At 39.4% G+C, this 22,700-nt stretch overlaps 1 protein-coding gene across 1 annotated transcript; it reads left to right on the top strand.

The window, feature by feature from the left end:
* Positions 1 to 1,196: 1,196 nt before the first annotated feature.
* Positions 1,197 to 22,424, top strand: MIER3 (MIER family member 3). The gene is made up of 13 exons (XM_026649100.2): positions 1,197 to 1,215; positions 2,084 to 2,108; positions 4,904 to 5,049; positions 7,135 to 7,269; positions 8,670 to 8,790; positions 9,663 to 9,748; positions 9,962 to 10,034; positions 12,547 to 12,698; positions 13,198 to 13,279; positions 18,797 to 18,891; positions 20,165 to 20,292; positions 20,454 to 20,599; positions 20,704 to 22,424. Exons 1-13 carry the CDS (start codon positions 1,207 to 1,209, stop codon positions 21,159 to 21,161), a joined length of 1,656 nt encoding a protein of 551 aa, XP_026504885.1. The 5' UTR covers positions 1,197 to 1,206; the 3' UTR covers positions 21,162 to 22,424.
* The last annotated feature ends 276 nt before the right edge of the window (positions 22,425 to 22,700 follow it).

The following is a 22,700-nucleotide window of genomic DNA, read 5'->3' as shown; positions in this document are numbered from 1 at the left end:
GAATTTGATGATGATAATGATGTTGACTAAAAATGTCACCAGCACTATTACATTTCAATGACACCTATATAAATTTATTATTAGATTTCGTTGTACCCTTTAGATTGTTGTTGTGATGCTTTGAGGTCACAAAAAAATCCAATGTTATGTCTTGAAATGATGCATGGAGTCATTATGTTAATAGGAAGGAATGCAAGTTGAAAGTGGTCATTTTAATGTGTTGATGGTGTCATTATTTCTTTTTCTATGGTAATGGCATCACTTTACAGCGCCACATCATATCTCATCTTTAAGTAGACTTAATAAGCTTTCAAATGATGTATGACGTGCATGTGTGTAGAGAGGGTACATTAAGTCTACCAAATTGGGGGTGTTTTCCACTCACCTATATGCATCTCCTCCCCCCAAGCACATGAGCAGCACTCATTAGTGTTTGTGCTTTACCCAGGAAAAGTGTAAAGGAGACCTCTCTCAATGGATCACACAGTGGAAGACAGGAGGGCCCTTCTCTTCTCCTGATGGGAGAGGAGTGCCTGGGCAGCTTTCCTGCATATTGTGGATGGAAAATGCCTTTTCTGAATGGGCTAGGGGGGATCTGGACAACCCTCTGTATTGTGGGGTGAAAAGCGTTCTCTCAGGAGGGTCCGTGAGCAGCCCCCCTTGTGGGATGGATAGCGCTCAGCACCCTCTCAGGATGAGATACAGGTTGCTGTGCAGCGCTCCTGTATTGTGGAATGGGGAATGTACTCTTGGAATGGGGTAGAAGTCTAGACAGCCCCGTGTTGTGAGGTGGGCAGCACCCAGCACTCTCTGGGGATGGGGCAGGGGAGTCCCGGGACAGCCCCCTGTGTTGTGGGGTGGGGAGCACCCAGCACCCTCTGGGGATGGGGCAGGGGAGTCCCGGGACAGCCCCGTGTTGTGGGGTGGGGAGCACCCAGCACCCTCTGGGGGTGGGACGGGGGGCGGTCCCGGGACAGCTCCCTGTTTTGCGTTGCGGGGAGCGCCCAGCGCCCTCTGTGGCGGGGTGAGGTTAGACTCTGGAGAGGACAGGAGGAGGGTGCCTGGGGGCTGCCCTCGGCTCTGCGCCACCTCCCCTCTCCCTCCCTGGCCGTCTGCGGCTCCAGCTCCGGCTCCGGCTGCCATTGGCTTAGCGGCCCCATCCGGGCACTTGGCGCAGCGCTACTGCTCAGCCCGAGCGGTCCCAATATGGCGGAGGTGAGCGGGGAAAGCGGGCAGGGGCGCTGGGGTCCGGCCGGCTCGCTGCGGGGCCCCGCCGCGGGGAGGCCGCTCGCGCTGGTCCCGCCGGCCCGGTAACCTCCCTCCGGAGACGGGAGGCCGGCAGCGGGGCTCCGGGGGCGGCCTGGGGGCTGGCGGAGCCGTCCGCACCAGGGCAGCGGGAGCCTGCGCGACTAGGCCGCGGCCGCTCGCTCTGCGGAGCGGGGTGCCGGGTCCCAGCCCCGGGGCGGCGGACAGGCCCCGGGCACGGCCGGGGCGGGCTGGTTCCCTGGCCGGAGCCCCGGGGGGCGCGCAGAGGGGCCCCAGCGGCTAGCGAGAGGGGTAGGGGGAATTGGCCGGTGGAAGGAGGAGAGAGACCCGGACTGGGGTGCGCGGAGGAGGCGGCGGCGGCCGGTCTGGCTCCCTCCGTCACTCCCTGCCCCTGTCACCTCCCGGCCGGGCCGGGAGAGCTGGGGTGGCTGGACGGGGCTCGTTCTCCGGGGGCTCTCAGGGGACCGGGCCGGGGAGAGGGAAGAGAGGAGATGTGGCGGAGGAGAGCCAGCAAGCGAGAGACTGGGGCAGCGGGGATTGGGATGGAGGCGCAGGACGGAAGAAAAGCGCTGAGAAGGAGAAATGAGGCGTCTACCCTAGGGGGATGGGGAGAGACAGGAGATAGAGGGGAGGAGGAAGAAGAAAACTGGGAGAAGGACAGAGAGACTCCTTCACAGAGAGAGACTGATGCGGAGAGACAGGGAACTTGAAATGATTGAGAAACCTACCTGGTATTCTAGCTGTAGGATTCCTTCCCTGATTTCTAGTTGCAGCGCATCTATCTAACAGCTCTTCCTCTTTCTCCTTTATATTCCAGGCTTCCTTTGGAAGTTCGAGCCCAGGTTTGTCCTGTTTACTTAATTCTATGGTCCCAACAGCTGGGTAGCGTTTGGTAGGGGCTGGGTTGCAGGTGCTTCTGTGAAAGACCCACCACAAACTTTTTCTACTTCTTTACAAAGTTCCCCCTCCATCCCCCCCAGTTAGTTCACTTTAAATGTTTTATTTCCATGTCTCCAGTTTGCTGCCTAATAACAGATGGAGTGTGTTGTAGAACAGTTCGCTCACCAAATCTGTAGTCTCAACTAATTGCCCAATAATTTATCCTTGTGTAACTTGATTTTTTTTTTAACTTTTGGAAGTCAACTTCTTAATAAAAATATGTAGACTTAAGAGAGTGACCACTTCACTGATATCCCTTAACTACAGGCTCCTAAAATTCTGATACTAGTTATTAACAAGTTTCAAACACTTCTCAGTTATTACTTAGTCTTTCTTCTTAACCTTAATATTAAGTATTATTATTTATCCCCCATTTAAGGCCTCAATCCTGAACAAATGTATAAACATTTAACTTTACACATGCAGCTATTCCCACTGACTTTAATAGGACTGTTTATGTGTAAGATTAAGTTCATGCATAAGTGTTTTTAGGATTGGGACCTTATTTTGCTTTTGTTCCTGAGCAATCGTCATTCTCCAGATGAGCTCAAATAGTAATTCATCTTTGATAACAAAAACTAGTCTTTACAATTTAATTGGCTGCATTTTAACTTATTAATTTAAAATAAAATGTTTACATATCTGAATAAAAATACTTTGTCAGATCATTGAATATTCCAAGTTAGTTAAGTAAATGGTATATTTTTGTTTAAAGACTGTAAATGGAATACACTTTCCACTTTAGTTATACAAACAAATGTAAAACAACATAGTGCAGTAATTAGCAAGTGTAGTTTTCAGAATACATAATGTACAGCATCTTATAGTTGAAATTATTATTTAACAATTATGTATCTGGATACTTCTTTAGAAGCTGTGGGAGCAGTGTCTAAATAATGTAACTAAAAAATGCAACATGTAAATGTAGTTATCATAATTAAAAGGATATTATCAACTAGTTTTAGGCTCTGTAGATTTTGAGAGTTCTACAAGACCTAATACGAATTGTCAAGTTTTAATGGATGCTTTTTTTAAAATATAAAAGGAACAACTTTTGGTTTGAAATGTTTCCCTGCAGTGTTGTGAACTCAAACAATATTGTTCTAGTGAGAACTGGAAAATGAAATTGAGTGTTTGTTTTATTTCTGGATAATGAAAATAATGTTGAAAAAGAAAGTAATGTTTAAATCTAGAAAGTGAACAAGAAATTAAATGCTTTAAAAATCTTAAGTGTTAGCAATAAAGGGAAGGATCTTTTAAAAATTAGTATTATGAGACTTTGCCTTTGAACCCAGAAGTATGGTGTGTGTTTTTATGAAACCTAGGACCAATATGGATGTTTCAATGAAATTTAAAATCAAAACCGCATATGGAAATCAGTTCCTACCAAAAATATTTCTGGGCACTTTCTGCGATCTAAAAGTTACAGCATAGTGCTAGTGCAAAAGAACCTGAAAGTGAAACTGAATGGAAAAGAAAGTGTATCTGGCTAGTCTGTCTACCCTAGCTGAAAGAATGCAATAAGTAAATAGAATAGTGAACAGTTAAATTTTTAAGTTCTTTCTTTCTTTCAGTAATCTGTGATGTTGAATGTAGTCTTGTGGTGTAGAATACTTATTTTTTTAAAAATGTTTTAAATCTAATGGCTTCCTTTCTAATATTGTCATAAAAATGTATTTAAATTAGAAAATGCAAAGCAACAGAATTGTAAAAAAAAAAAAAAAAAGACTGTAGGTAGCCACTTAAATAATGTAGCAATTTCTGTTGGGCCAGATAGTTGCCACTTACATTATATTCCAAAGAAATTAATAAATGAATGTAGTCCGTTTCTTGTTCTGTATCTTTCATGTATCTTATTTGAGAATTAGAACTCCAGTGGAGTTTGTTTCTCCATTCTGAATAAACTACATAGAATGCAATTGAATTTTAATGAAACATCTCATTCATGGGACTAAATTCTTCTGACATAGGTGCTCAATTCTTATTTTGCTATTAGAAGAAAGTTGATTCATCAGAACAGCTTTGAAGCTAGGCTGGCTATTCTATTCAGTGAAAAGATATGCTAGTCTCTTGTCAAAGACAGGCTCCACAAGCGACATTCTGCTTCTAGTTACAGCATCAAATCTAAGACCTTGTGTCAGAACTATATTTTACATTGTTATGCTCATTTTGGACATGTTTTTAAGAATCTCGTGGTTCTTATCTTATACACAATAAAATGTGTAGATATGACTAGACTTTCTGAAAATGACCTAATTTGATCACTTTCAACGTAATCTCTTTAGACCGCCAAGTGGCTCAAATTGCAGAGCACAAAATTGCACCTACAGTTTACAGGTACAAAAATGGAGACCCAGTTAAAGCCACTTTAAAACTTGTTTCTTACTCTATACACCTCTACCCCGATATAACGCTGTCCCCGGGAGCCAAAAAATCTTACCGTGTTATAGGTGAAACTGCATTATATCGAACTTGCTTTGATCCGCCGGAGCGCGCAGCCCTGCCCCCCCCCCCACCCCCCGGAGTGCTGCTTTACCACGTTATATCCGAATTTGTGTTATATCGGGTCACATTATATCGTGGTAGAGGTGTTTCTAGAGAATATTGACCTTTCATTTAAAAGAATGTACACAATCTTATTTTGATTATAGTATGGCTTTGTATGTTGGTAAAGTGATTCATATTGTTTTTCTTGTAGTTGGTTCTTTATCTTCTGAGGATCATGATTTTGACCCTACTGCTGAAATGTTGGTACATGACTATGATGATGAGAGAACTCTTGAAGAGGAGGAAATGATGGAGGAGGGCAAAAACTTCAACTCTGAAATTGAAGATTTAGAAAAGGTAGGAGAGGGGCTTTTACCTTTTCCTAATCATACAGCTACACTGTACTTACTTTAGTAAATACAAAGGACATTCTACCTTCTCTTTCATTTATCTTGTTTAAGTAAATTCCATAGAAACAATAGTAAATGTCTTTGCAGCCAATATAAAATAGTCAGATTTAGCTATTGGATATATGTGGGTGGATCTTCAGTTGGAAGTTACCACAGAACTCAGTTGATCAGTTCCAAAGATTTCAGAGCTGTGTTAATTTAAAGTACTTCCCTTCTAATTAATATGACAATAGTGCTTTTGCTTTGGAAGAGAAATTACTCACCCATGGAACAAGTTTGTCTTGTGTTTATAGTATTTGATACCACTGTATCAGTTCTTGTTTTTATTAAGTGGGAAATATATTAAAATCATACACCACAAATAGTATTTAATGAGGACTAGCTTCACTTCAAACCAGAATATTGATTAAGTGCAGTATGAACTATTTTATCATAGCCATGATTTCATTCTTACCGTCAATTGCTTTATTCCATAGCCTTATTTAAGTATGATGGGCCAAATTAATGGTGGTTCTGAGGCAGAAAATGGGTGTAAGTGAGTTTAGCTTGCATCAATTTGCCATTCTGTAAATGTGCAAAATAACTTGGCCCCCTTCTGCTTTATTTTACACTCTTCTGTTAGTTGCTTTTCCTGTTACACCCCATCTTCTTCCTTGTCTGTGTGTCACCCATTTTGCACATCCACTGAATGCCAAATTGATGATCGTTATACTGCTGTTTGCTGAGCTGCTTATAGCACCATTCACATAGCTGCAGAATTTGGTCCAGAGATTTCCAGGGAGATGCACCTGGTAACACCAGATCTGAAATTGGCTGTATATGTTTAATAGTGTAAGTTTGTATTTGCTGTATGTGGGACAACACTGCACATTGGTAGGCTTCCATACCACCAATTCTACCCTTTAGAAATTACCAGTTTTTGTTGTAGGTTTCATACATGCAGTTGTAAATCAGAAATAACATGGTTTTAAAAACTACACTTGGTAAACTATTACTCCACAAAATTAGCACTATTTGCTGCTATTTTGGAAGAGAGAGAATCAGTGCCAATAAATTAAAGGATATATTGTTTTAGGTCACAATCCTGCAAAGATTTAAGCACGTGCTTAACTGTACTCACTGTGAGAAGTCTTTGCTGGGGCCTTAGATGACTACAAGAAAAAAAAATCACTTAATCAGAATGTGAGTTCAACAAGGATTTTAAAACAATATTTATAAAGACTTGAAAATATTTTCAAGTATCTCCACTGATATGAATCAGGCAACTGAATAATGCCTGGGAATTGCCACATTATTAATGCAATAGGAAATACAGCCTGATGACATGTAACAAGACGGGATTATCAAAAGCTGCTGGTATGCAGTTGCCCTCCCCAGTTCTTCCTCAGCTTACCCTCCTTGTCAGTCTCCCTATTTTCTCCTCCTTACTTCCCCAAAACAAAAAAACTGGGAAGTCAGTATAAAAAGTATTTTTGGGGGTGGGTAGAAGCAAAAACTTACAATTGCTGTGAAAATGTGTTGCTGGCTTCTTTTTGTGTCTCTGGCTGCAGCTGTGATTATAACATCTTGCCACACTGTAAGTCTTCAAGTTGATAATATGGTTGCTTCCTGCTTCACTATTTCATATTTTTTTTAATATATCTGATATCATAAAGAAATGTTAGTCAATCATACTTTACACTGGATCAAATGATTAGAAACTGTTTTTATATTCAGTTAATATTTACTTCTAAGCTTTCTCTTGTATATATCCAGTAAATAATTTTCAGAGAAATTTGAAACAGATTTTGAAAGTGCCTTAAATACATGATTATGAGCCAAATTCAGTCATGTGTGAAAAAAAATTTGAAATACGTATTCAATTTTTTTCTAAAAAGGCAGTATTCTTCTTTTTGGAATTGGAGAGTTATAATCCTTTTAAATTCATTGTTAAACTATTTCAAAATTAATCTTGTTCCTTTATGCTTGTATAACAATATGTAGTATTTGACAATACTAAAATGTTAAATATTTATAACTTTTCTTATATTAGGAAGGAAGCATGCCTTTAGAAGATTTACTGGCTTTCTATGGCTATGAACCTACAATTCCAGTTATAGCAGGTTCCAGTGCAGATAGCTCCCCAAGTGAACTTGCGGATGAACTGCCAGATATGACTCTGGACAAAGTAAGTCAAAAACATTTTTCTCTGTATTTAAGTTTAAAACTAGGAACCTGTGTGATCTTTGTCTTTCTCTTGGTAATACAAAAGTTATTGACACCTATTAGTCTGAATGCAAAGTATCCACACTAGTCTTCTTAATGGACATTGAGAATCTGACTCTGATTTTACTTATTTACAGTACATTTGTAAATGAGGCACAATTTCATTAAAGTTATTGATGCTACACGAGTATAAAAGAAAGTAGAAGTTCTTGAGTCATTTGTAATGTTAAAGACTTATAGTTTTATTTTGTTTAATATCACTTTTTAAAAAGTTAAATTTGGAATTTTCAGTTGTGTGTGTGTGTGTGAAGCTGGAGACTAATATTTATGGCTTCAACTAATATATATACAGTGTATCAAAATTTCTGTGGATATACAGTTAATTTGAAAACTTGCTCCTGAATACTTTGGAGCGTTCCCTTCAACTGGATAAGAAAAGTATTAGATTTGTGGAGGTGAGAGAGAAACTTTCATATATGCAGAGACTGTGTGTATTATGCAACTGGTATAAAACCTGAAACTTCAGTGTTTTAAATTGTGACTCTTGGAGATGGTTTTCCCAGTTCTCCTGAACGTTTAAACTGACTGCTGTGCATTTTAGAGTCCCATTAGGATGCACATTTCAGTGTTACCGTATGGTTACAAAAAATGTGGTCTGGATTGTTACCTGATGCATATCCACATGCAGTTCTTCCTCTCCAACTTCTCTGTGTGGAAGAGGGAGGCTCAGACGCATCTACAAACTCTGTAGAAGTTGCTGTTCACTGTTAAGGAGACTGAGTGGGGCAGGACAACAGGATTCACATCATCCTTTGTGCAGTCCTGCAGAGAACCCTATGAAAAAGAAATATGGTTCTGGGCTGTATTAAATCTTCCAGAGAGTTCTGGGGGACGACATGGTTAGTGATCAGTTCCTGGTAGTGCAGCTCCAGTGGAGGAGGGGAAACTCCAGATGGGCCAAGTTGATGCACAGCCACAGGGTCTCCAGAGATCCCTGGGCTGCTTCAGGTTTGGGGGCAATCCCCAGTGGGCTTTTTCACTGAGGTCAACTCTGTCCCAACCCCCTCTCCCACCTCCCAAGGGTTTTAATGAGGTCAGGATGAAGAACCTCAGAGTCAGCTCTGGAGTGAGTGGTAAAAAACCACTTTCACACTGTTTTTGGTTTCTATACTTCAAAAATCTTAGGAATGTGATTCTGATTTTTTTGTGTTTAAGTTTTTGGGGAGTGTAGAAGAATAGAATAAATTTTGGTTAAAAGTTAGATAATGTATTTGCTAATAGAACCTCAAACTTGCTAGTTCCAAAGGCTCACCAACCTATACTTAGTCCTAATTCTTTGATTTTCTTTCTTTAATGATACAGGAGGAAATAGCTAAAGACCTCTTGTCAGGTGATGACGAAGAAACACAGTCTTCTGCTGATGACTTGACACCATCAGTTACTTCACATGAAGCTACAGACTTCTTTCCTCGACCATTAAGATGTAAGAAAACTAATGCTGTAGTAGTGCCGAAACATTCTGAGTGCTGTATAGATATATAGAAAGATTGTCTAGTTACAAAATTAGGGCCCAATCCTGGGAGGTGCTGACACCATTGATTTAACTGGAAGTTGAGGAACACTGGCACTTTGCAGGATGTTCTAAGGGTATCATTTTTTGTTGACATTACTGATGATTCAGCTATAGAATCTGATACTTTTCAATTGAGTTGTGATCACAGAAAATATATGGTGGGTTAATTTCTTGACAAATACCCAGTTATTAATTTGGCTTTTATTTGGAGTGCCCTCTTGTCCGTTTACAGGAAAGGGTAAAGAGGAGCACACAATCAACTTTCTTTTAATCTACTATTCATTATTTTATATCTCTACCACATCTTCTCTCGTACTTCTTTCCAAATTGATAATACTTGTTTAGCTCAATGTCCCTGAAACAGTTGGATAACAGAATTTTAAATGGACAGTGTAGAGAACAATTGCCTTTCAGATTACTTTGCTGTGGTAACTGGGGGTTAAATTGTAGTACTAGTATCTTCCTGTTGCTGTTCCCCAGACCTATACTTGCAGTGCCTTTGAGACAAATTATCTTATTTCCTTTGACAGTCAGCTATCCATTTCTAACGCTCTCAGTTGCAGATATAGTACCTTCTACTGTTTAACTTTTATGCTGCAGTTCCACAGAAAAGCAAATTATTAAGAAGACCATTGACCATTGTCTCTAAATGAAAGCAGATGCTCTTGTTTAGTTTTTTTAAAGTAAAGCAAAACAGATGCAATTGTAGTTCTATGTGCAAACTGTAAAATACTGCTAAGTAATACTTTTTTTTTTTGGTTTTGGTTTTGGTGCATATAAAGCAAACACTACGTATGATGGAGATAAGGAATCGGATGGTGAAGATGTTGAGGCAGACACTGGTAATTCATCTGAAGATTTGAGGAAGGTAACTAAAGTATTAATTACTTCCATATAATAAATCTCAGTGGAATTTTCTTACATAAAAAAAGAATCTGAAATAAAAACAAACTGTATCTAAGACAGTGCTTTAATCCTGGAATCAAATGCATCTTGTATTGACATTTTTAATGCTCATATGTCTTTGAGTGGAAAGTTAAAGTGTGTGTGTGATTTTTTTTGTTTTGTTTTAAACCTTCAGGAAATAATGGTTGGTTCACAGTATCAGGCTGAAATACCACCTTACCTGGGCAAGTACAGTGATGATGAAAAGGGTAAGTTCTTCTGTTTTACTTCTACTTGGTTACATAAAAATATTAAACATTACTTAAAAATAACGAGGTTCAAAAATTGACTTCAGAAGTTATAACAATAGTAGCGAAGACAAAACAGTGCAACTAAATTATCTCATTGTAATATTTAATTCCAATGAATAACTTTGGGGATAAAATTCTCATAGAAAAGGAGAAACAAGAAAAATCAGATATTAAACCGGAAGGATAATAATACTAGACCAAATCATAAAATGGCTCCAGGAAGATTTTGTTACCCACAGAAAATGCAAACTGAAATTGACTATGAGGTCCATTATTCAGTGACCTTCAGAAAGAGCATCTTTGCTTCTCTTTTAGAGAGGTCAGGCACTTCAGCCATAACCAAAGAATATTATTGTATTGCCTTTAGAATGGCATAGCTTTGTGGGATACAAAACTGCTGCAGAAAAACATTAAGCAACAAACTCTCTGTTCTAAATAATTTCCTTTTACTGGACGAGTAGTTTTGGAAAGAGAAATCCTGTGATCATTCTATAAATGTGTTTTTCTTTATTCCATTTGTTGCATGAGTCTGTCTCTACCTAAATTAAGGTAAAAATTAGTTTCAGTAGGAAAAAAGAGTGGATTTATTCAGTTTAGATGAGATTTTTATCTGAATACCTTTCTGCCCCAACTTTCTGGATGGTAAATAGCTGTAGGATTCAGAAAAGGTAAGTATTAAAACTGAAACTTCCTCACTTCCAGATACATCAGGAAATCTTGGAACTGATTGTAGAGTGCATCAATAACTGGATGGTATTAATTTTTTTCTGTACACTTTCAAAATTGTTTTTAATGACCTTTTTTACCTGTAAAATTCTATCAGAAAACAAATCTAATCAAACACAAGCCTGTGGGTGCTTTTGGTGGTGTTTCCGATTCCATTATGCCATTTGTCTATAACTCTGTTTTTATTCCTTTCTGGAGTCACTTTTAACAATTTAAAGTTAAATACAATGATAGGGGAATACAGCCTTCTTAAAACAGTTGAATATAGTGCTAAGTAGTTTGGCTGTTTAGAGGGAAAAATGACATCTGGAAAGTCCTAAGGATAGGGTGAAGGAGAGAACAGCTGAGAGGTTTATACAGCTGTAATATTACAGTAGTCTTGTTATGGGTTTTTTGTTTTTAATAAAACTCCTGACCTTTCCTAAGATTTCATTTTAGAAATTAAAAGTACATGAAATGTACATCCTTGGTAACAGTGACAAAAGCAGCGGTGATTCTGGTGGCTTGGGCTTTGTGTTCCCTGGGACAGCTCTAAATTCAGTCTTGTAACGTTACTGTTTGTGAAAGGATCTTCTATTCTTGGGCAGCAACAGTATCTTATAAGGTGAAAAGGGTTGTTTTTTTAATTCCTTCTCGTTGTAGGAGGTGCAGATCCTCCTCACTCTTTTGGCCTGTACCAGCCTTTGATTCCTTTGACTGCCGTGGATCAGATAATTTATCTAATTTTGCATTGTCTGCAGACTGTATGACATGTTAAATGTAATGTCAAAAATGTCTGTTCGTAATATTAAATATTTTAATAGCAGGGATTGAAATTTGAATGTTTGCTGCTAACGATAATTAATGTTCAAGTCATGTCTCATGTTATTTGATATACATAGAAGATATTTATAAAAGCCACTTACTTGCATATTAGATTTTTTCCAATGTGATTTGACAAAAGATGTATAAATGCACAACCCAAACTCATTACAGAACATGTATGTCCCTTACTTTAGTAGTTGATGACTATTTGAGCCAGAAATCCCAATATTAGCATCAAGATCAGCACTTCTAATAATATATAGCAACAAGTTTTTTTGAAGACAGTGACTGCTTAGTCACTTGCTTTTTTCCAGCATGGAAAGTGTTTGAACTGACTGAGGAATAAATGTAGTGCTAAAATTCATATTTTTTACTGCTCATTTATTGGTTTATTCTTTTTTACTGTTTTCAAGGATTGTGTGCAACTCTAAGCAAACAGAGATGTGACTATATTCACTAGTTTATAAAACACCCAACTTTGTCATATGTAAATATGCATAAATTTCTTGATTTGAATTCTCTAGTGGCCAGTAGATTTTTGGACAGGTCCTTGTTCTTAGAATTCAGTCCCTTCCCTCCTTGTTCCAATATAGCCTGAATCTGTTCACCTTTGTGGCACAGTGCAAGGCATATCTCTTCAGTGAGGTATATGGAAAGGGAGGGGGGGGTGTTGTCTGTGCATGTGACATGATGCTATCAGTATGTTTGATTTGATTACCTCCAGCTACTTTCTTGTTTTCTATCTTTGGGGAAGCTGCTAATTTCTTATGTCGTAGTTCTAAAACATTTGTGTCAGAAACTAAAGTATATAAATTCAGTGGGGCCATATAAATTTACATCTGCTGATATTTGGTCTACAGTATCAAAAACACCAGGATAGGTGTGCATGCTCTCACTCACACAACCTTATTTGTATCTCAATGGATTTTCCTCTTAACAGTGTATGAAAATGATGATCAGTTACTTTGGAGACCTGAGGTGGTTTCAGAGATTAAGGTTAAAGAATACCTTTTTGAGACCTCGTTAAGAACTGGAAATGAAAAAAATATTGGAAGAATTCCTGAAGGAATACACACACGAGACAATGAACAAGTATGTTTTATATCCTATCCATTTGTGACACATTGCCTTTGAACTAGTGTGCGTTCTCTTTATGCGTATGTGCAACAGGTAACAAAATAGTCAAACATTTCTTTTCCACAGGAAGTGCAAAGTAAGACTCTGATCCTGCCAGTACTTAATTAAGCACGTGAATAAGGATTGGCAGGATTGGGGTCTATAATATCAATGTTTGTGATGCAGCATGTGTATATGATTATGTTCTTAACAAACAGTTCTCAGTATAACTCACATCAAGCTTTAGATAGCCACTTATATTTTCTTGTGAAACCTTATTTTAAGTGGTATATTAAGTGGTACGTAACTTTGTTTAAATAGTTTATTTTGTTTATGAAATTTTAATTTTATATGGTTAAAAATTAATTGACTGATATGCAATTTGATCATTGAAGCTAGACACAGTACCTTAAACTGCTTAGCTACAAACTTTAAACGACTTGTTTTAAACAAAAATATTTCCTTAATTTCATAGGCACTCTATGAACTACTCAAATGTAACCATAATATAAAAGAAGCAATTGAGAGGTATTGCTCAAATGGAAAGGCATCTCAAGGTAAGAGATTTCTGAAATAGTAGGGAATACTTTAAGACTCTCTTCAAAGTTGTAATGTACAGAAATACTGAGACCAGGTTCTCAGCCCTAGGTCATCACCCTTTTCACCACCTGAATGGAACAAAGTGGAAGTAACATGACTGTAGCTGGCCAGTTGGGAATTTCTACTGGACGAGTTCACAGCGGGTGCAAAGATGGCAGAGCCAGTTCTTACTCCACCAACAGTTACCACTCTTCCCTACTCTGATAGGGGTAGGGAGGAAGTGGAACACAGCAACACTTTGCTCCCCTCTGGCATTTCTCAGCAGGTTTATAGAACTGCTGAGATCAGAGCCAGCTATCGTAAGTTAGAGCAGACTACAGGCTACTCTAACTCATGCCAAGGCTGCTTGAGAATCAAGAAACCATAGCTGGCTCTGTGATGTGGCCCCACCCTTTCCTGTACTGAACCCTAAATGTATTTCATCAGCACAAGATAGCTCCACTATGTAGTAGGATAGGTTGGTTTGTGTTTTCCATCTCTTGTCCCCAGCCTTTATGCTTTCCTTAAAAGTTAGTAGAGCTGATCCATAAAGATAACGGGGGGGTCGGTCTTTCACTCCCTGTAGTTCCCTTTCACCCTATGCACAGATGAAAGCAAAGGCAAACTTGGGGCTTGGTACTGCAGAAACATCTTCTGTATAGTGCTAATCTCGTTCAACTGCCATAGACTTAAAAAGAAGTTGAAAGCACTCAATACCATGCAGGGTTGAGCCCTAAAGCAGGCTGTGGAAATGCAGAAAAATGAAGTTAAAGTGATTTCGTTTTTAAAAAGACCCATTATAAGCAGTCCTGCTTCCTTAAAGTTTCAGATGAGGATGTTTTTGCCATTCCACAGACCAAACTTCAGGAGGTAGTCCCTGAAGTCAGCTAAGGCTTTTGGACAGTTTCAAAAAAGCGTTCTGATGACCCTAGCAAATATGGTATCCTTGCCAAGTTACCTATTACAGCTCTAGTGCCTAATCTTGTAATGTGGCACGTTTGTAGTCCCACTAATTGTATTTGCTCTTACTATGTATTGTGCACTATATCATTTGAAATGAACAATTATTCCATCATTTATTTCAGTGAGACTTTTTAGCTAATAAGCATAATGTGAGAAATATGTAAAGAGTGTGGTAAGGATAAAATAGTTGTTACATCATGTAATAGAAGTATTCTGTGCATTACAGGCATTTTCACTGTAGTGTATGTGTTCACTACATATTGTTTCTGCATAAACTCCTATTAATTGGAATGCTTGCAGCCTAGATTTCAGTGAGGCTTTGCAAAGTAAGACTAAAACCCAATAATGTGAAAAGATGCTGCATGGTAAGAAAGTTACACTTGTGGCAGCAGTTTGCGATCAGAGGACAGTGTTCAGTCCATGGAACCAGGGTGGATTTGATTTAAATCAATTTGATTTTAAATCACTAGTCAGGAAGACTCGATTTAATCATGGATTTCTGCATAAAAGTGCATTCTTGTTGGTTGTTATAACCTTAATACATATTCTTCACAACTCTGAGATAGATGTAGGTTTCATTTTTAGGAGGTACACACTATACATTTTTAAAGTGATGTTCCTTTCATCGTCTTCAACACAGCTTCCTCCTGAGAAGGAATACTTCTCATGATGTTGTTTCATTCGGGCAACCAGGCCTTGCATTTCTTTGTTGCACTCTTTTGCATTTTGCACACATGCCTCTCTTACCCACAGATAAAGTAACGTCATTAAAATATTCCCAAACTGGGTCTCTTTTACGGCCTGCTGCCATTATAGGTTTTCCATTCTAGTGAGAGAATGGTATGGTAGATCTCAAATCAATAAAGGCTACACTCAGAAAGACCTCAAGACTTCTGGAATATGCTGCTCAAACAGTTTCACTTTTGTTTCTACTGTTTGTCCCTCCCTTTTCACATTTATCTCCAGACTTCTTCTCCTTGTCCAGATCCCCAACAATCTTCTATTCATTGAACTTTTTGAAACTTTGCACTTTTAGAGGGAGGTGTTGACTCTGTGTACACAAATTTGCAGATGGAGAATAGGGTTGAGGTCTGTTATTTCTCACCTCTATATATGATGATGATTAATTATTTAAAAACATTTGTGCTGTTAACAAGCATGTTATCTCTGGAGACACAAATCCACAGTTTGAGAACCGCAAAACTAAGCATCTCTGATGGTATCTTCTAGACCAGGGGCGGGCAAACTTTTTGGCCTGAGGGCCGCATCGGGTTTCCAAAATTGTATGGAGGGCCGGTTAGTGGAGGCTGCGCCTCCCCAAACAGCCAGGCGTAGCCCGGCCCCACCCCCTATCCGACCCCTCCTGCTTCTCGCCCCCTGATGTCCCCCCAGGACTCCTGCCCCATCCGACCCCCACTGTTCCCTGTCCCCTGACTGCCCCCCCGGGACCCCTGCCCCCATTCAACCCCCCTGTTCCCTGCCCTCTGACCACCCCGACCCCTATCCACACTCCCGACCACCACCCTGAACTCCCCTGCCCTCTATCCAACCCCCCCGTTCCCTGCCCCCTTACCGTGCTGCCTGGAGCATCAGTGGCTGGCGGCGCTACAGCCGCACCGCCCATGGCGCCAGGACAGGCAGCCGTGCCGCCCGGCTGGAGCCAGCCACGCCGCCGTGCAGCACAGAGCACCGGGTCAGGCCGGGCTCTGCAGCTGCGCTGCACCAGGAGCTCGCAGCCCCACCGCCCAGAGCATTGCGCCGGCTGCGGGGGAGGGGCCGGGAGCTAGCCTCCCCGGGGCAGGAGCTCAGGGGCCGGGCAGGAGGTTCACGCGAGCTGTAGTTTGCCCACGTCTTTTCTAGACTGAGCACTGAGTCCCAATGGGTAGATAGAAAGATTAACCTAAATAATCTATACAGAAGCCCTGGAACCCCATAAGATTGGGTCCCTAATCCATGAACTATTGGAATTCATTTACAAAACTTTTCTTAAACATTACATGAATATATTGTCTCATACTATAGAATTCGAATTTATAATTCCTATTCCATGATGAGATATCTTTCAGCTATAATGTATCTTAATTAAAACTATCTTTAGATAGGTTTTTTCCTCAAATAATTTTATCAAACAAATCCAATTTTAAAAAAAAAAAACAGATTTTTTTTTTTTTTTTAATCATTGATTTTTATCCACCCTGCATGAAAAACTCCCAGGGTCCTATAATGGGAATTTCAACCTACTGTATTGGGCTTGCTGGCAGGTTAAAGTTTCAGTGGCAGTCAGGACAGTCTCAGTGGAATGCCTGCACCCCTGGAATCTACTCCCTGCATTGTTCTGCCAGAATCCTGTTTTGGTGAGCTGCAGGACACGGTGTAAGAGTTCATTGATTGGTCAACTTTTTGAATAACTTAAGATTTCACTTAATAGGGAATTCTTGTTTTGGCAAAGAGATCATTTGTGTTGCCTGTAAGCTGAAAGGCTCTTGTTTTACTGTGTAACTGAATGATACAAAAAGGACATTAAAAACAATAAGCAGTAATTACTACGATAACTGAGACTACCTCATAATAAATGTACAGATATGTGTTTTGTCTGCTACTATCTTGTTCCTTGATGAAGTAAATACATATCTCCTCTTCCAGTATACTTTAACGTGAAACAAAATCAAAACAAATTATGACATAACAGGGAATGTCTGCTATTATATAGTGGTTTGAATTTTGGGAGAATGGAGGTGAGAACCCAGGAATGTGATGATGGCAAACTATGTACTAAATTCTAAGTAACAATAATATCAAACTTTGAAAAAGCAAGGGTAGTGGAGGCTAAAATGATCCTTATATAGAGTTTGAGCCACATGATCTTAAACTGTGTATTATAGTACTAGGTTGAGGCGCACAATAGAGAAAGATCTGAAACTCCATGGAAAACAGATTTTTCCTTTGATCTGTGTGCGCGTGTTGAAAATGAACACTAACTTGCATTGTTACCAATTTGTAAAAAGAACTACAAGTTTTTTACAGAATTAAATGTATGGAAAAGCAGTTTCTTCTTTGCCTATTTTCCAAGGTCTGTTGTTCTTTCTACCCTGCAAGAGTAGACACCTTTGAAACCAGTGCAGAAAAATACTCTGCTTCACATGCTGGTGATGTTTTCAAACCTTGGCAGATTTAGGCCCAGATCCACAAAGGAACATAGGCATTGCAACACATAATATTTAGGCACCTTGCCACCCATTGGAATGCACAGCCGCAAGTTAGGTGCCCAGGCTCCCTGTACAATGCATGGGGTGAATTAGGTGGCTAAGAATGGGATCCACAAAAGCTAGCCCACTGAGTCGGAAGTCATCTAAACTAGCCAATAGGAAATGCTGAGGAGTGAGGCCTAAGCCTCTCAGGTAGTTAGGCATCTATCTCTGCTTGGTGTCTCAGCTGTGAACCCCTTCCTGGAGTTAGATGCCTAAGTGGTGTTTTTTTGTTTTTGTTTTTTGCAAGAAATGCAGGAGGTGGCAGTGGCCTCCCTTATAACTTCTCGCTCAGTAGTTCAGGTACTCAGGAGGGATATGGGAAACGCAGGTTCAGTTCCCCACCAAACCCTGCACGTCATGTGGAGAATGTATTTGAACTTGGATAAGCCACCTCTCAGGTGCATGCGCTAATCACTGAACTATGGATTTTCTCTGGTCTGATGTCTATTTAATTATTTATACACAATGGAACAGCTTCAATGGGACAGATTGAGAGAGACCCATACCTGAATATCCCACAGTCAGCGGTTAGGGCAGTCACACCTAAGAGGTGAAAAATCCAAGTGGGGGAAATGACATTAAGCAGAGGGGTAATTGAACCTGTGTCTCCACATCTGAAGTGAGTGTCCTGATCACTGGGCTAAAGGTTATAAGGCTGGCCACCTCCATCCTCCCCCAGGAATTTTGTCTGGGTTTAGGCATGCTCTGAAAATGCCTACTGGATTGGGTCCTGCAGGTGAGAAGATCCTCCTTGGATTTAGGTGTGAGATTGGTGCTTAGACTGAGGCAGCTGTGTGCATGCTCTCTGGCAGAAACTTAAGTGCCTAGGGAACTTTAATGGTGGAAACTCCTGGCACCTAAGGATTTTAGATGCCTCCACGGTCAGGCATCAGCTAAGAGTTTTGGGGATCTTGGTGGTGCCTAAATGATGGATTTAGGTACTTAAAGGAGCAGTTAGGTGCCCAAGCCCTTTTGTGCACTTGGCCCTGGATGACTACAAATAAAAAATAATAATAATAAATGAAACTCTAACAATCCTTTATCATTCAGTGAACAGAGTAGTGTATCCAAAGTTGATGATTAGCAGCTTGTCGGTTTTCTAACCAACAGTATAATTAGAGGCCTCAGTGTATTAAGAATAAGACATATTCTAAAGAATTTAGCAGTTGCTCTTCAAAGTGCATTTGGATTTTCATGAATGTTATCAGTACAAATGTTTGTAACTCAGTTTCTGATGGAAATTATCTGAAAATAAGTGCTGTTCTTATTTTGGGAATCCTCTAGAGGAGATGACCGCTTGGACAGAAGAAGAATGCAGAAACTTTGAACATGCACTTCTGATTTACGGGAAAGATTTTCATCTCATACAGAAAAATAAGGTAAGTGTTATGTACTTAAATTGGATGGAGAGAATGGTAGTTTAGTCACTTAAAATCTATAAAAGCAACTAATTTAGCAGAAGCAGTGCCTACAGTGAAATATGAGGCAATGTATTAGAGCTGACTTGTCATTTGCATGCTAACTTTACCACAAACGTCATTCAACAGTCAACATTTTCAAGATCAGTCAACCTATTAGTCTCTGAAATAGTGTAGTATTCACATTGCATTCATTTATGCATTTGTAATATAATTTTGTTGTGTTATACTCCATGCTGCTCTGGCTTTGCACTGCCCTGGATTCATTCTCTGAGTCTAGACGAGGCAAAATAATAAAATACCTTAATTAGCCTATCCATCTCATAGCCACCAGGGGCTTGGAGTTCTGCAGCCACGCAGGACTCAGCCACTAAGGTGCTAGCAGGAAAGTCGAGTACTGTGAAGTTGTCATTCAACAGTAATTCTTTTGACTAAGGAGTGGTGATGTGGACTCACTCAGCAAGGAGACCCATCTACTCCTCAAATGGAAGGATGGACGCTTCTGTAGAGGGATGGAGAGGAAGGAATAACACATGGAATAAGAGCCTAGCTAGACTTAAGGATTGGTACTCTCAGAAACTGACCTGTCTTTATATAAGGGAAACAAATGTATTTGAAGCCTCAAATTGCACAGTCCATGTAGATTCATGGATAATAGGGATAAAATGGATCTTTTGGATCATCTAGACCATCTCTCAGGACTACTTCCATTTTAATAGTCTAGTTTTGCACACACCTGTTGTCGGAGCCTGGGCAGTCCCTGCTGACTAACCTTACAAAAAGGAGAGTTTCCATAATACCTTACTTATTTTCCCTTTTAGCTTATTACTCTTCATACTGCTCTTAGCTTTCCTCCTTTTTTCTTAGCTTAACAATTTATGAAGAGTCAAAATATGCAGTTATGAACTGTGATTGAGACATTAATTTTTGTCCTGGACACACAGTCTCAATGTAAAACTTAATTTAAAAAAAAAAAAAAAAACTGGATTTTCTATAGCTGAGCATATTAAATTGCTTTATCGAGTGGATCTAAAATAGTACATTTTTCAAATTTATATTGTTAGAAGAATCTCTTAATCAGAAATGTAACTTGCTCTTGCTATGGCAATGATATAACTAAAGAGAATGTAGGAGAATGGGGAAGATGGAGAGTATTACAAACCTGCCCCCCTTTCCCCCTGCCCCTCCTTTGTTTAAAAAAAAAGCATGTTAATTCTTCCTGCCCCATTTTTAGGTGAGAACTAGAACAGTTGCTGAATGTGTAGCATTCTACTACATGTGGAAGAAATCAGAACGTTATGATTACTTTGCTCAGCAAACAAGGTTTGGAAAGAAGAGGTACAACCATCATCCAGGGGTCACGTAAGTACAGAGTGCTTGGAATATATCCTTTCTGTTGTCAGTTCTGCATCTAGAGTTTTTTCCAACTTTTATCAGGGTGGTGAAATGCTGCAGTGATGTTGGATTAAAGAAATCTATCTCCTAGTCACACACCTGTCTCTAATATAAGGATGTCTTTCTAGGGACTATATGGATCGGTTGGTAGATGAAGCAGAAGCCCTTGGTGGAGCAGTACATTCTTCAGCCTTAACTTCTAACAGCAGAACAGAGCCCATTCCTGATCAACAGCTCAGCATTCTGAACTCTATCACTGCCAATGACTTGACAGGTAAATCAAGAAAAATCAATATTGAAGTTTAAAAGACTGTTTTCTGTTGTAACTGTACCTCAAGAAAGTCTATTTTTATTTAAATTGTGTTCATTTTTTTTCAGCATTGACCAATAGTGTAGCTACAGTCTGCCACTCTACAGATGTGAACTGCTTGGAAGATGCCTTTTCTCCTCTGGACAGCTTACCCCGAGCACCAGTTAATCATGTGCCTGTTGTAACAGAAGAGTTGCTTACCTTGCCTAATAATGGTGAAAGTGATTGTTTTAATTTATTTGAGACTGGATTTTATCACTCGGAGTTAAACCCAATGAACATGTGCAGTGAAGAGTCAGAGAGACCTGCCAAGAGATTAAAAATGGGGATTGCAGTCCCTGAATCCTTTATGAATGATGTTTCTGTAAATAACTTGGGTGTGGACTTTGAGAACCACACACATCATATTACCAGTGCCAAAATGGCTGTCTCAGTGGCTGACTTCAGCAGTCTATCTGCAAATGAGACAAATGGTTTCATCAGTGCCCACACTCTACACCAACATACTGCCCTTCACTCAGAATGATTCCAGTGGTGAACTACAAAAACAGTGGGTACTTAATGCAGCAGCAGACTTGATGGGAACTGTCAGGTTTGCTTAGTCTTTCACTGGAAGTTTGAACTTTATGACATCAGTGATGTCTTTGTATGTATAGAACTATATCTTGATTTATCAAGAATAATTTCATTTTTCAATCCATACGTGTGGAAATGTCATATGATGTTCGGCAGAGTTTGGGATTAAGAGAACTCTGGTGCAGCTTTAAGCTCTGCTTCAATTTTTTTTAAAGCCTGTAGACAGAGGTCACCATCTCAAAACCAGCACAGAAGTTGTGAACTGATTGAAGTGGCTTTTTAGTCTAAGTTACTTTTGCCGTAACAGATGCAGTGGAATAACAATGTTTACAGGTACAGATCCTGATTCCTGCTCAATGTAGCATTTTTTTTTTTTTTATAAAGGCAGGGATGGGTTTCTTTAATTTAAACTGCACAAAGAAGGATGTTTTTTAATGGAACCTTCTCTCATGTGATACTAAACTAGGGCACTTCAGTTTACAAAACAGCGAGTTCATCTTGGTGGAAGCTAGCACAAGGGACTGTATGAGCAAAGTGTGAAGACATACACTTAGATGCGGTTGCAAAATTATAGGCCATGGCTACCTTACACAGAAGTAATTATACTGCCAGAAGGTTTCTGTGTACTTAAACTTATTGGCTAAACAAATACATTTTAGAATATTGTATTCTGATGGGGTTTTGTCCACAACTTTTAAGAGTGTAATGTAATAAATAACACCAGTTATTTGTATCAACTTTTTTCTGAGGCAGCTGATGTATAAAGCCACAGTCTGCATGGTTTAGGATTGACCACTAAATGGTTTACATTTGGGACACACCTTAAATTGTTTGGAGCACTGCAGTTCATTTGAGGGACTATCTAGATTTTGATATAGTGCAGTACAACCTTGAAGTATACACTTGAAAACTTCCTTTAGCATAGATTGTGTTTATTTCTTTTGGCAAGTCATTGTCTCAAAATGGCATTTCAATACTTTTCTCAAATGGGAATTGACAGAAGTACAAATGCATCTCATACTCAAAATTGTTTATTCCAATCAATTTTTTGGTGAATATTCAGATGAAATTTTGGGTCACCATAAATTATTCCATTTAATACCCTTTTATTTAAGTTGTGTTACAGATTCCAACAAAACATAGTATTGGTATGTGATATGCTTCCAGAGCATACAACTTTCAGGTTTGTGCTTTTTTTTTTTTTTTTTTTTTAAAAATTTTTGAATTTTAGCCCAGTACAATTGAATCGCAGTAGACTTTCCCACACACACTCAGACTTTTCTTTGCACTGTCTGTAATGCAGATTTAATTGCCACTAATTTGCTTGCATTTTTTTAAATGCTTAAGTTTGACTGCATTGGTAATATTTGTAGTAATTGCTTCAAGGTTATGCTGAGTAATTTAGTAGTAGAGACTTTGGGTAGTATTTGAAAGGGGCGAGGGTATTTATTATATATACTGTGAACTGCATTGACATCCTGAGTTTTTG

This window comes from Terrapene carolina, unplaced genomic scaffold, assembly GCF_002925995.2.
Source record: "Terrapene carolina triunguis isolate 2854851 unplaced genomic scaffold, T_m_triunguis-2.0 Scaffold69, whole genome shotgun sequence".
NCBI classification, from domain to species: domain Eukaryota; kingdom Metazoa; phylum Chordata; order Testudines; family Emydidae; genus Terrapene; species Terrapene triunguis.
The sequence above is the reverse complement of the archived record's forward strand: the minus strand, read 5'-3'. Positions and strand labels throughout refer to the sequence as shown.

What these genes read in the sequence shown, in the direction of transcription:
- MIER3 (XM_026649100.2), top strand. An exon ending in GTACAGTGATGATGAAAAGG is followed by an intron (nt 10,035 to 12,546) that starts GTAAGTTCTTCT and finishes TCCTCTTAACAG; the next exon opens with TGTATGAAAATGATGATCAG. An exon ending in ATCTCATACAGAAAAATAAG is followed by an intron (nt 18,892 to 20,164) that starts GTAAGTGTTATG and finishes CCCCATTTTTAG; the next exon opens with GTGAGAACTAGAACAGTTGC.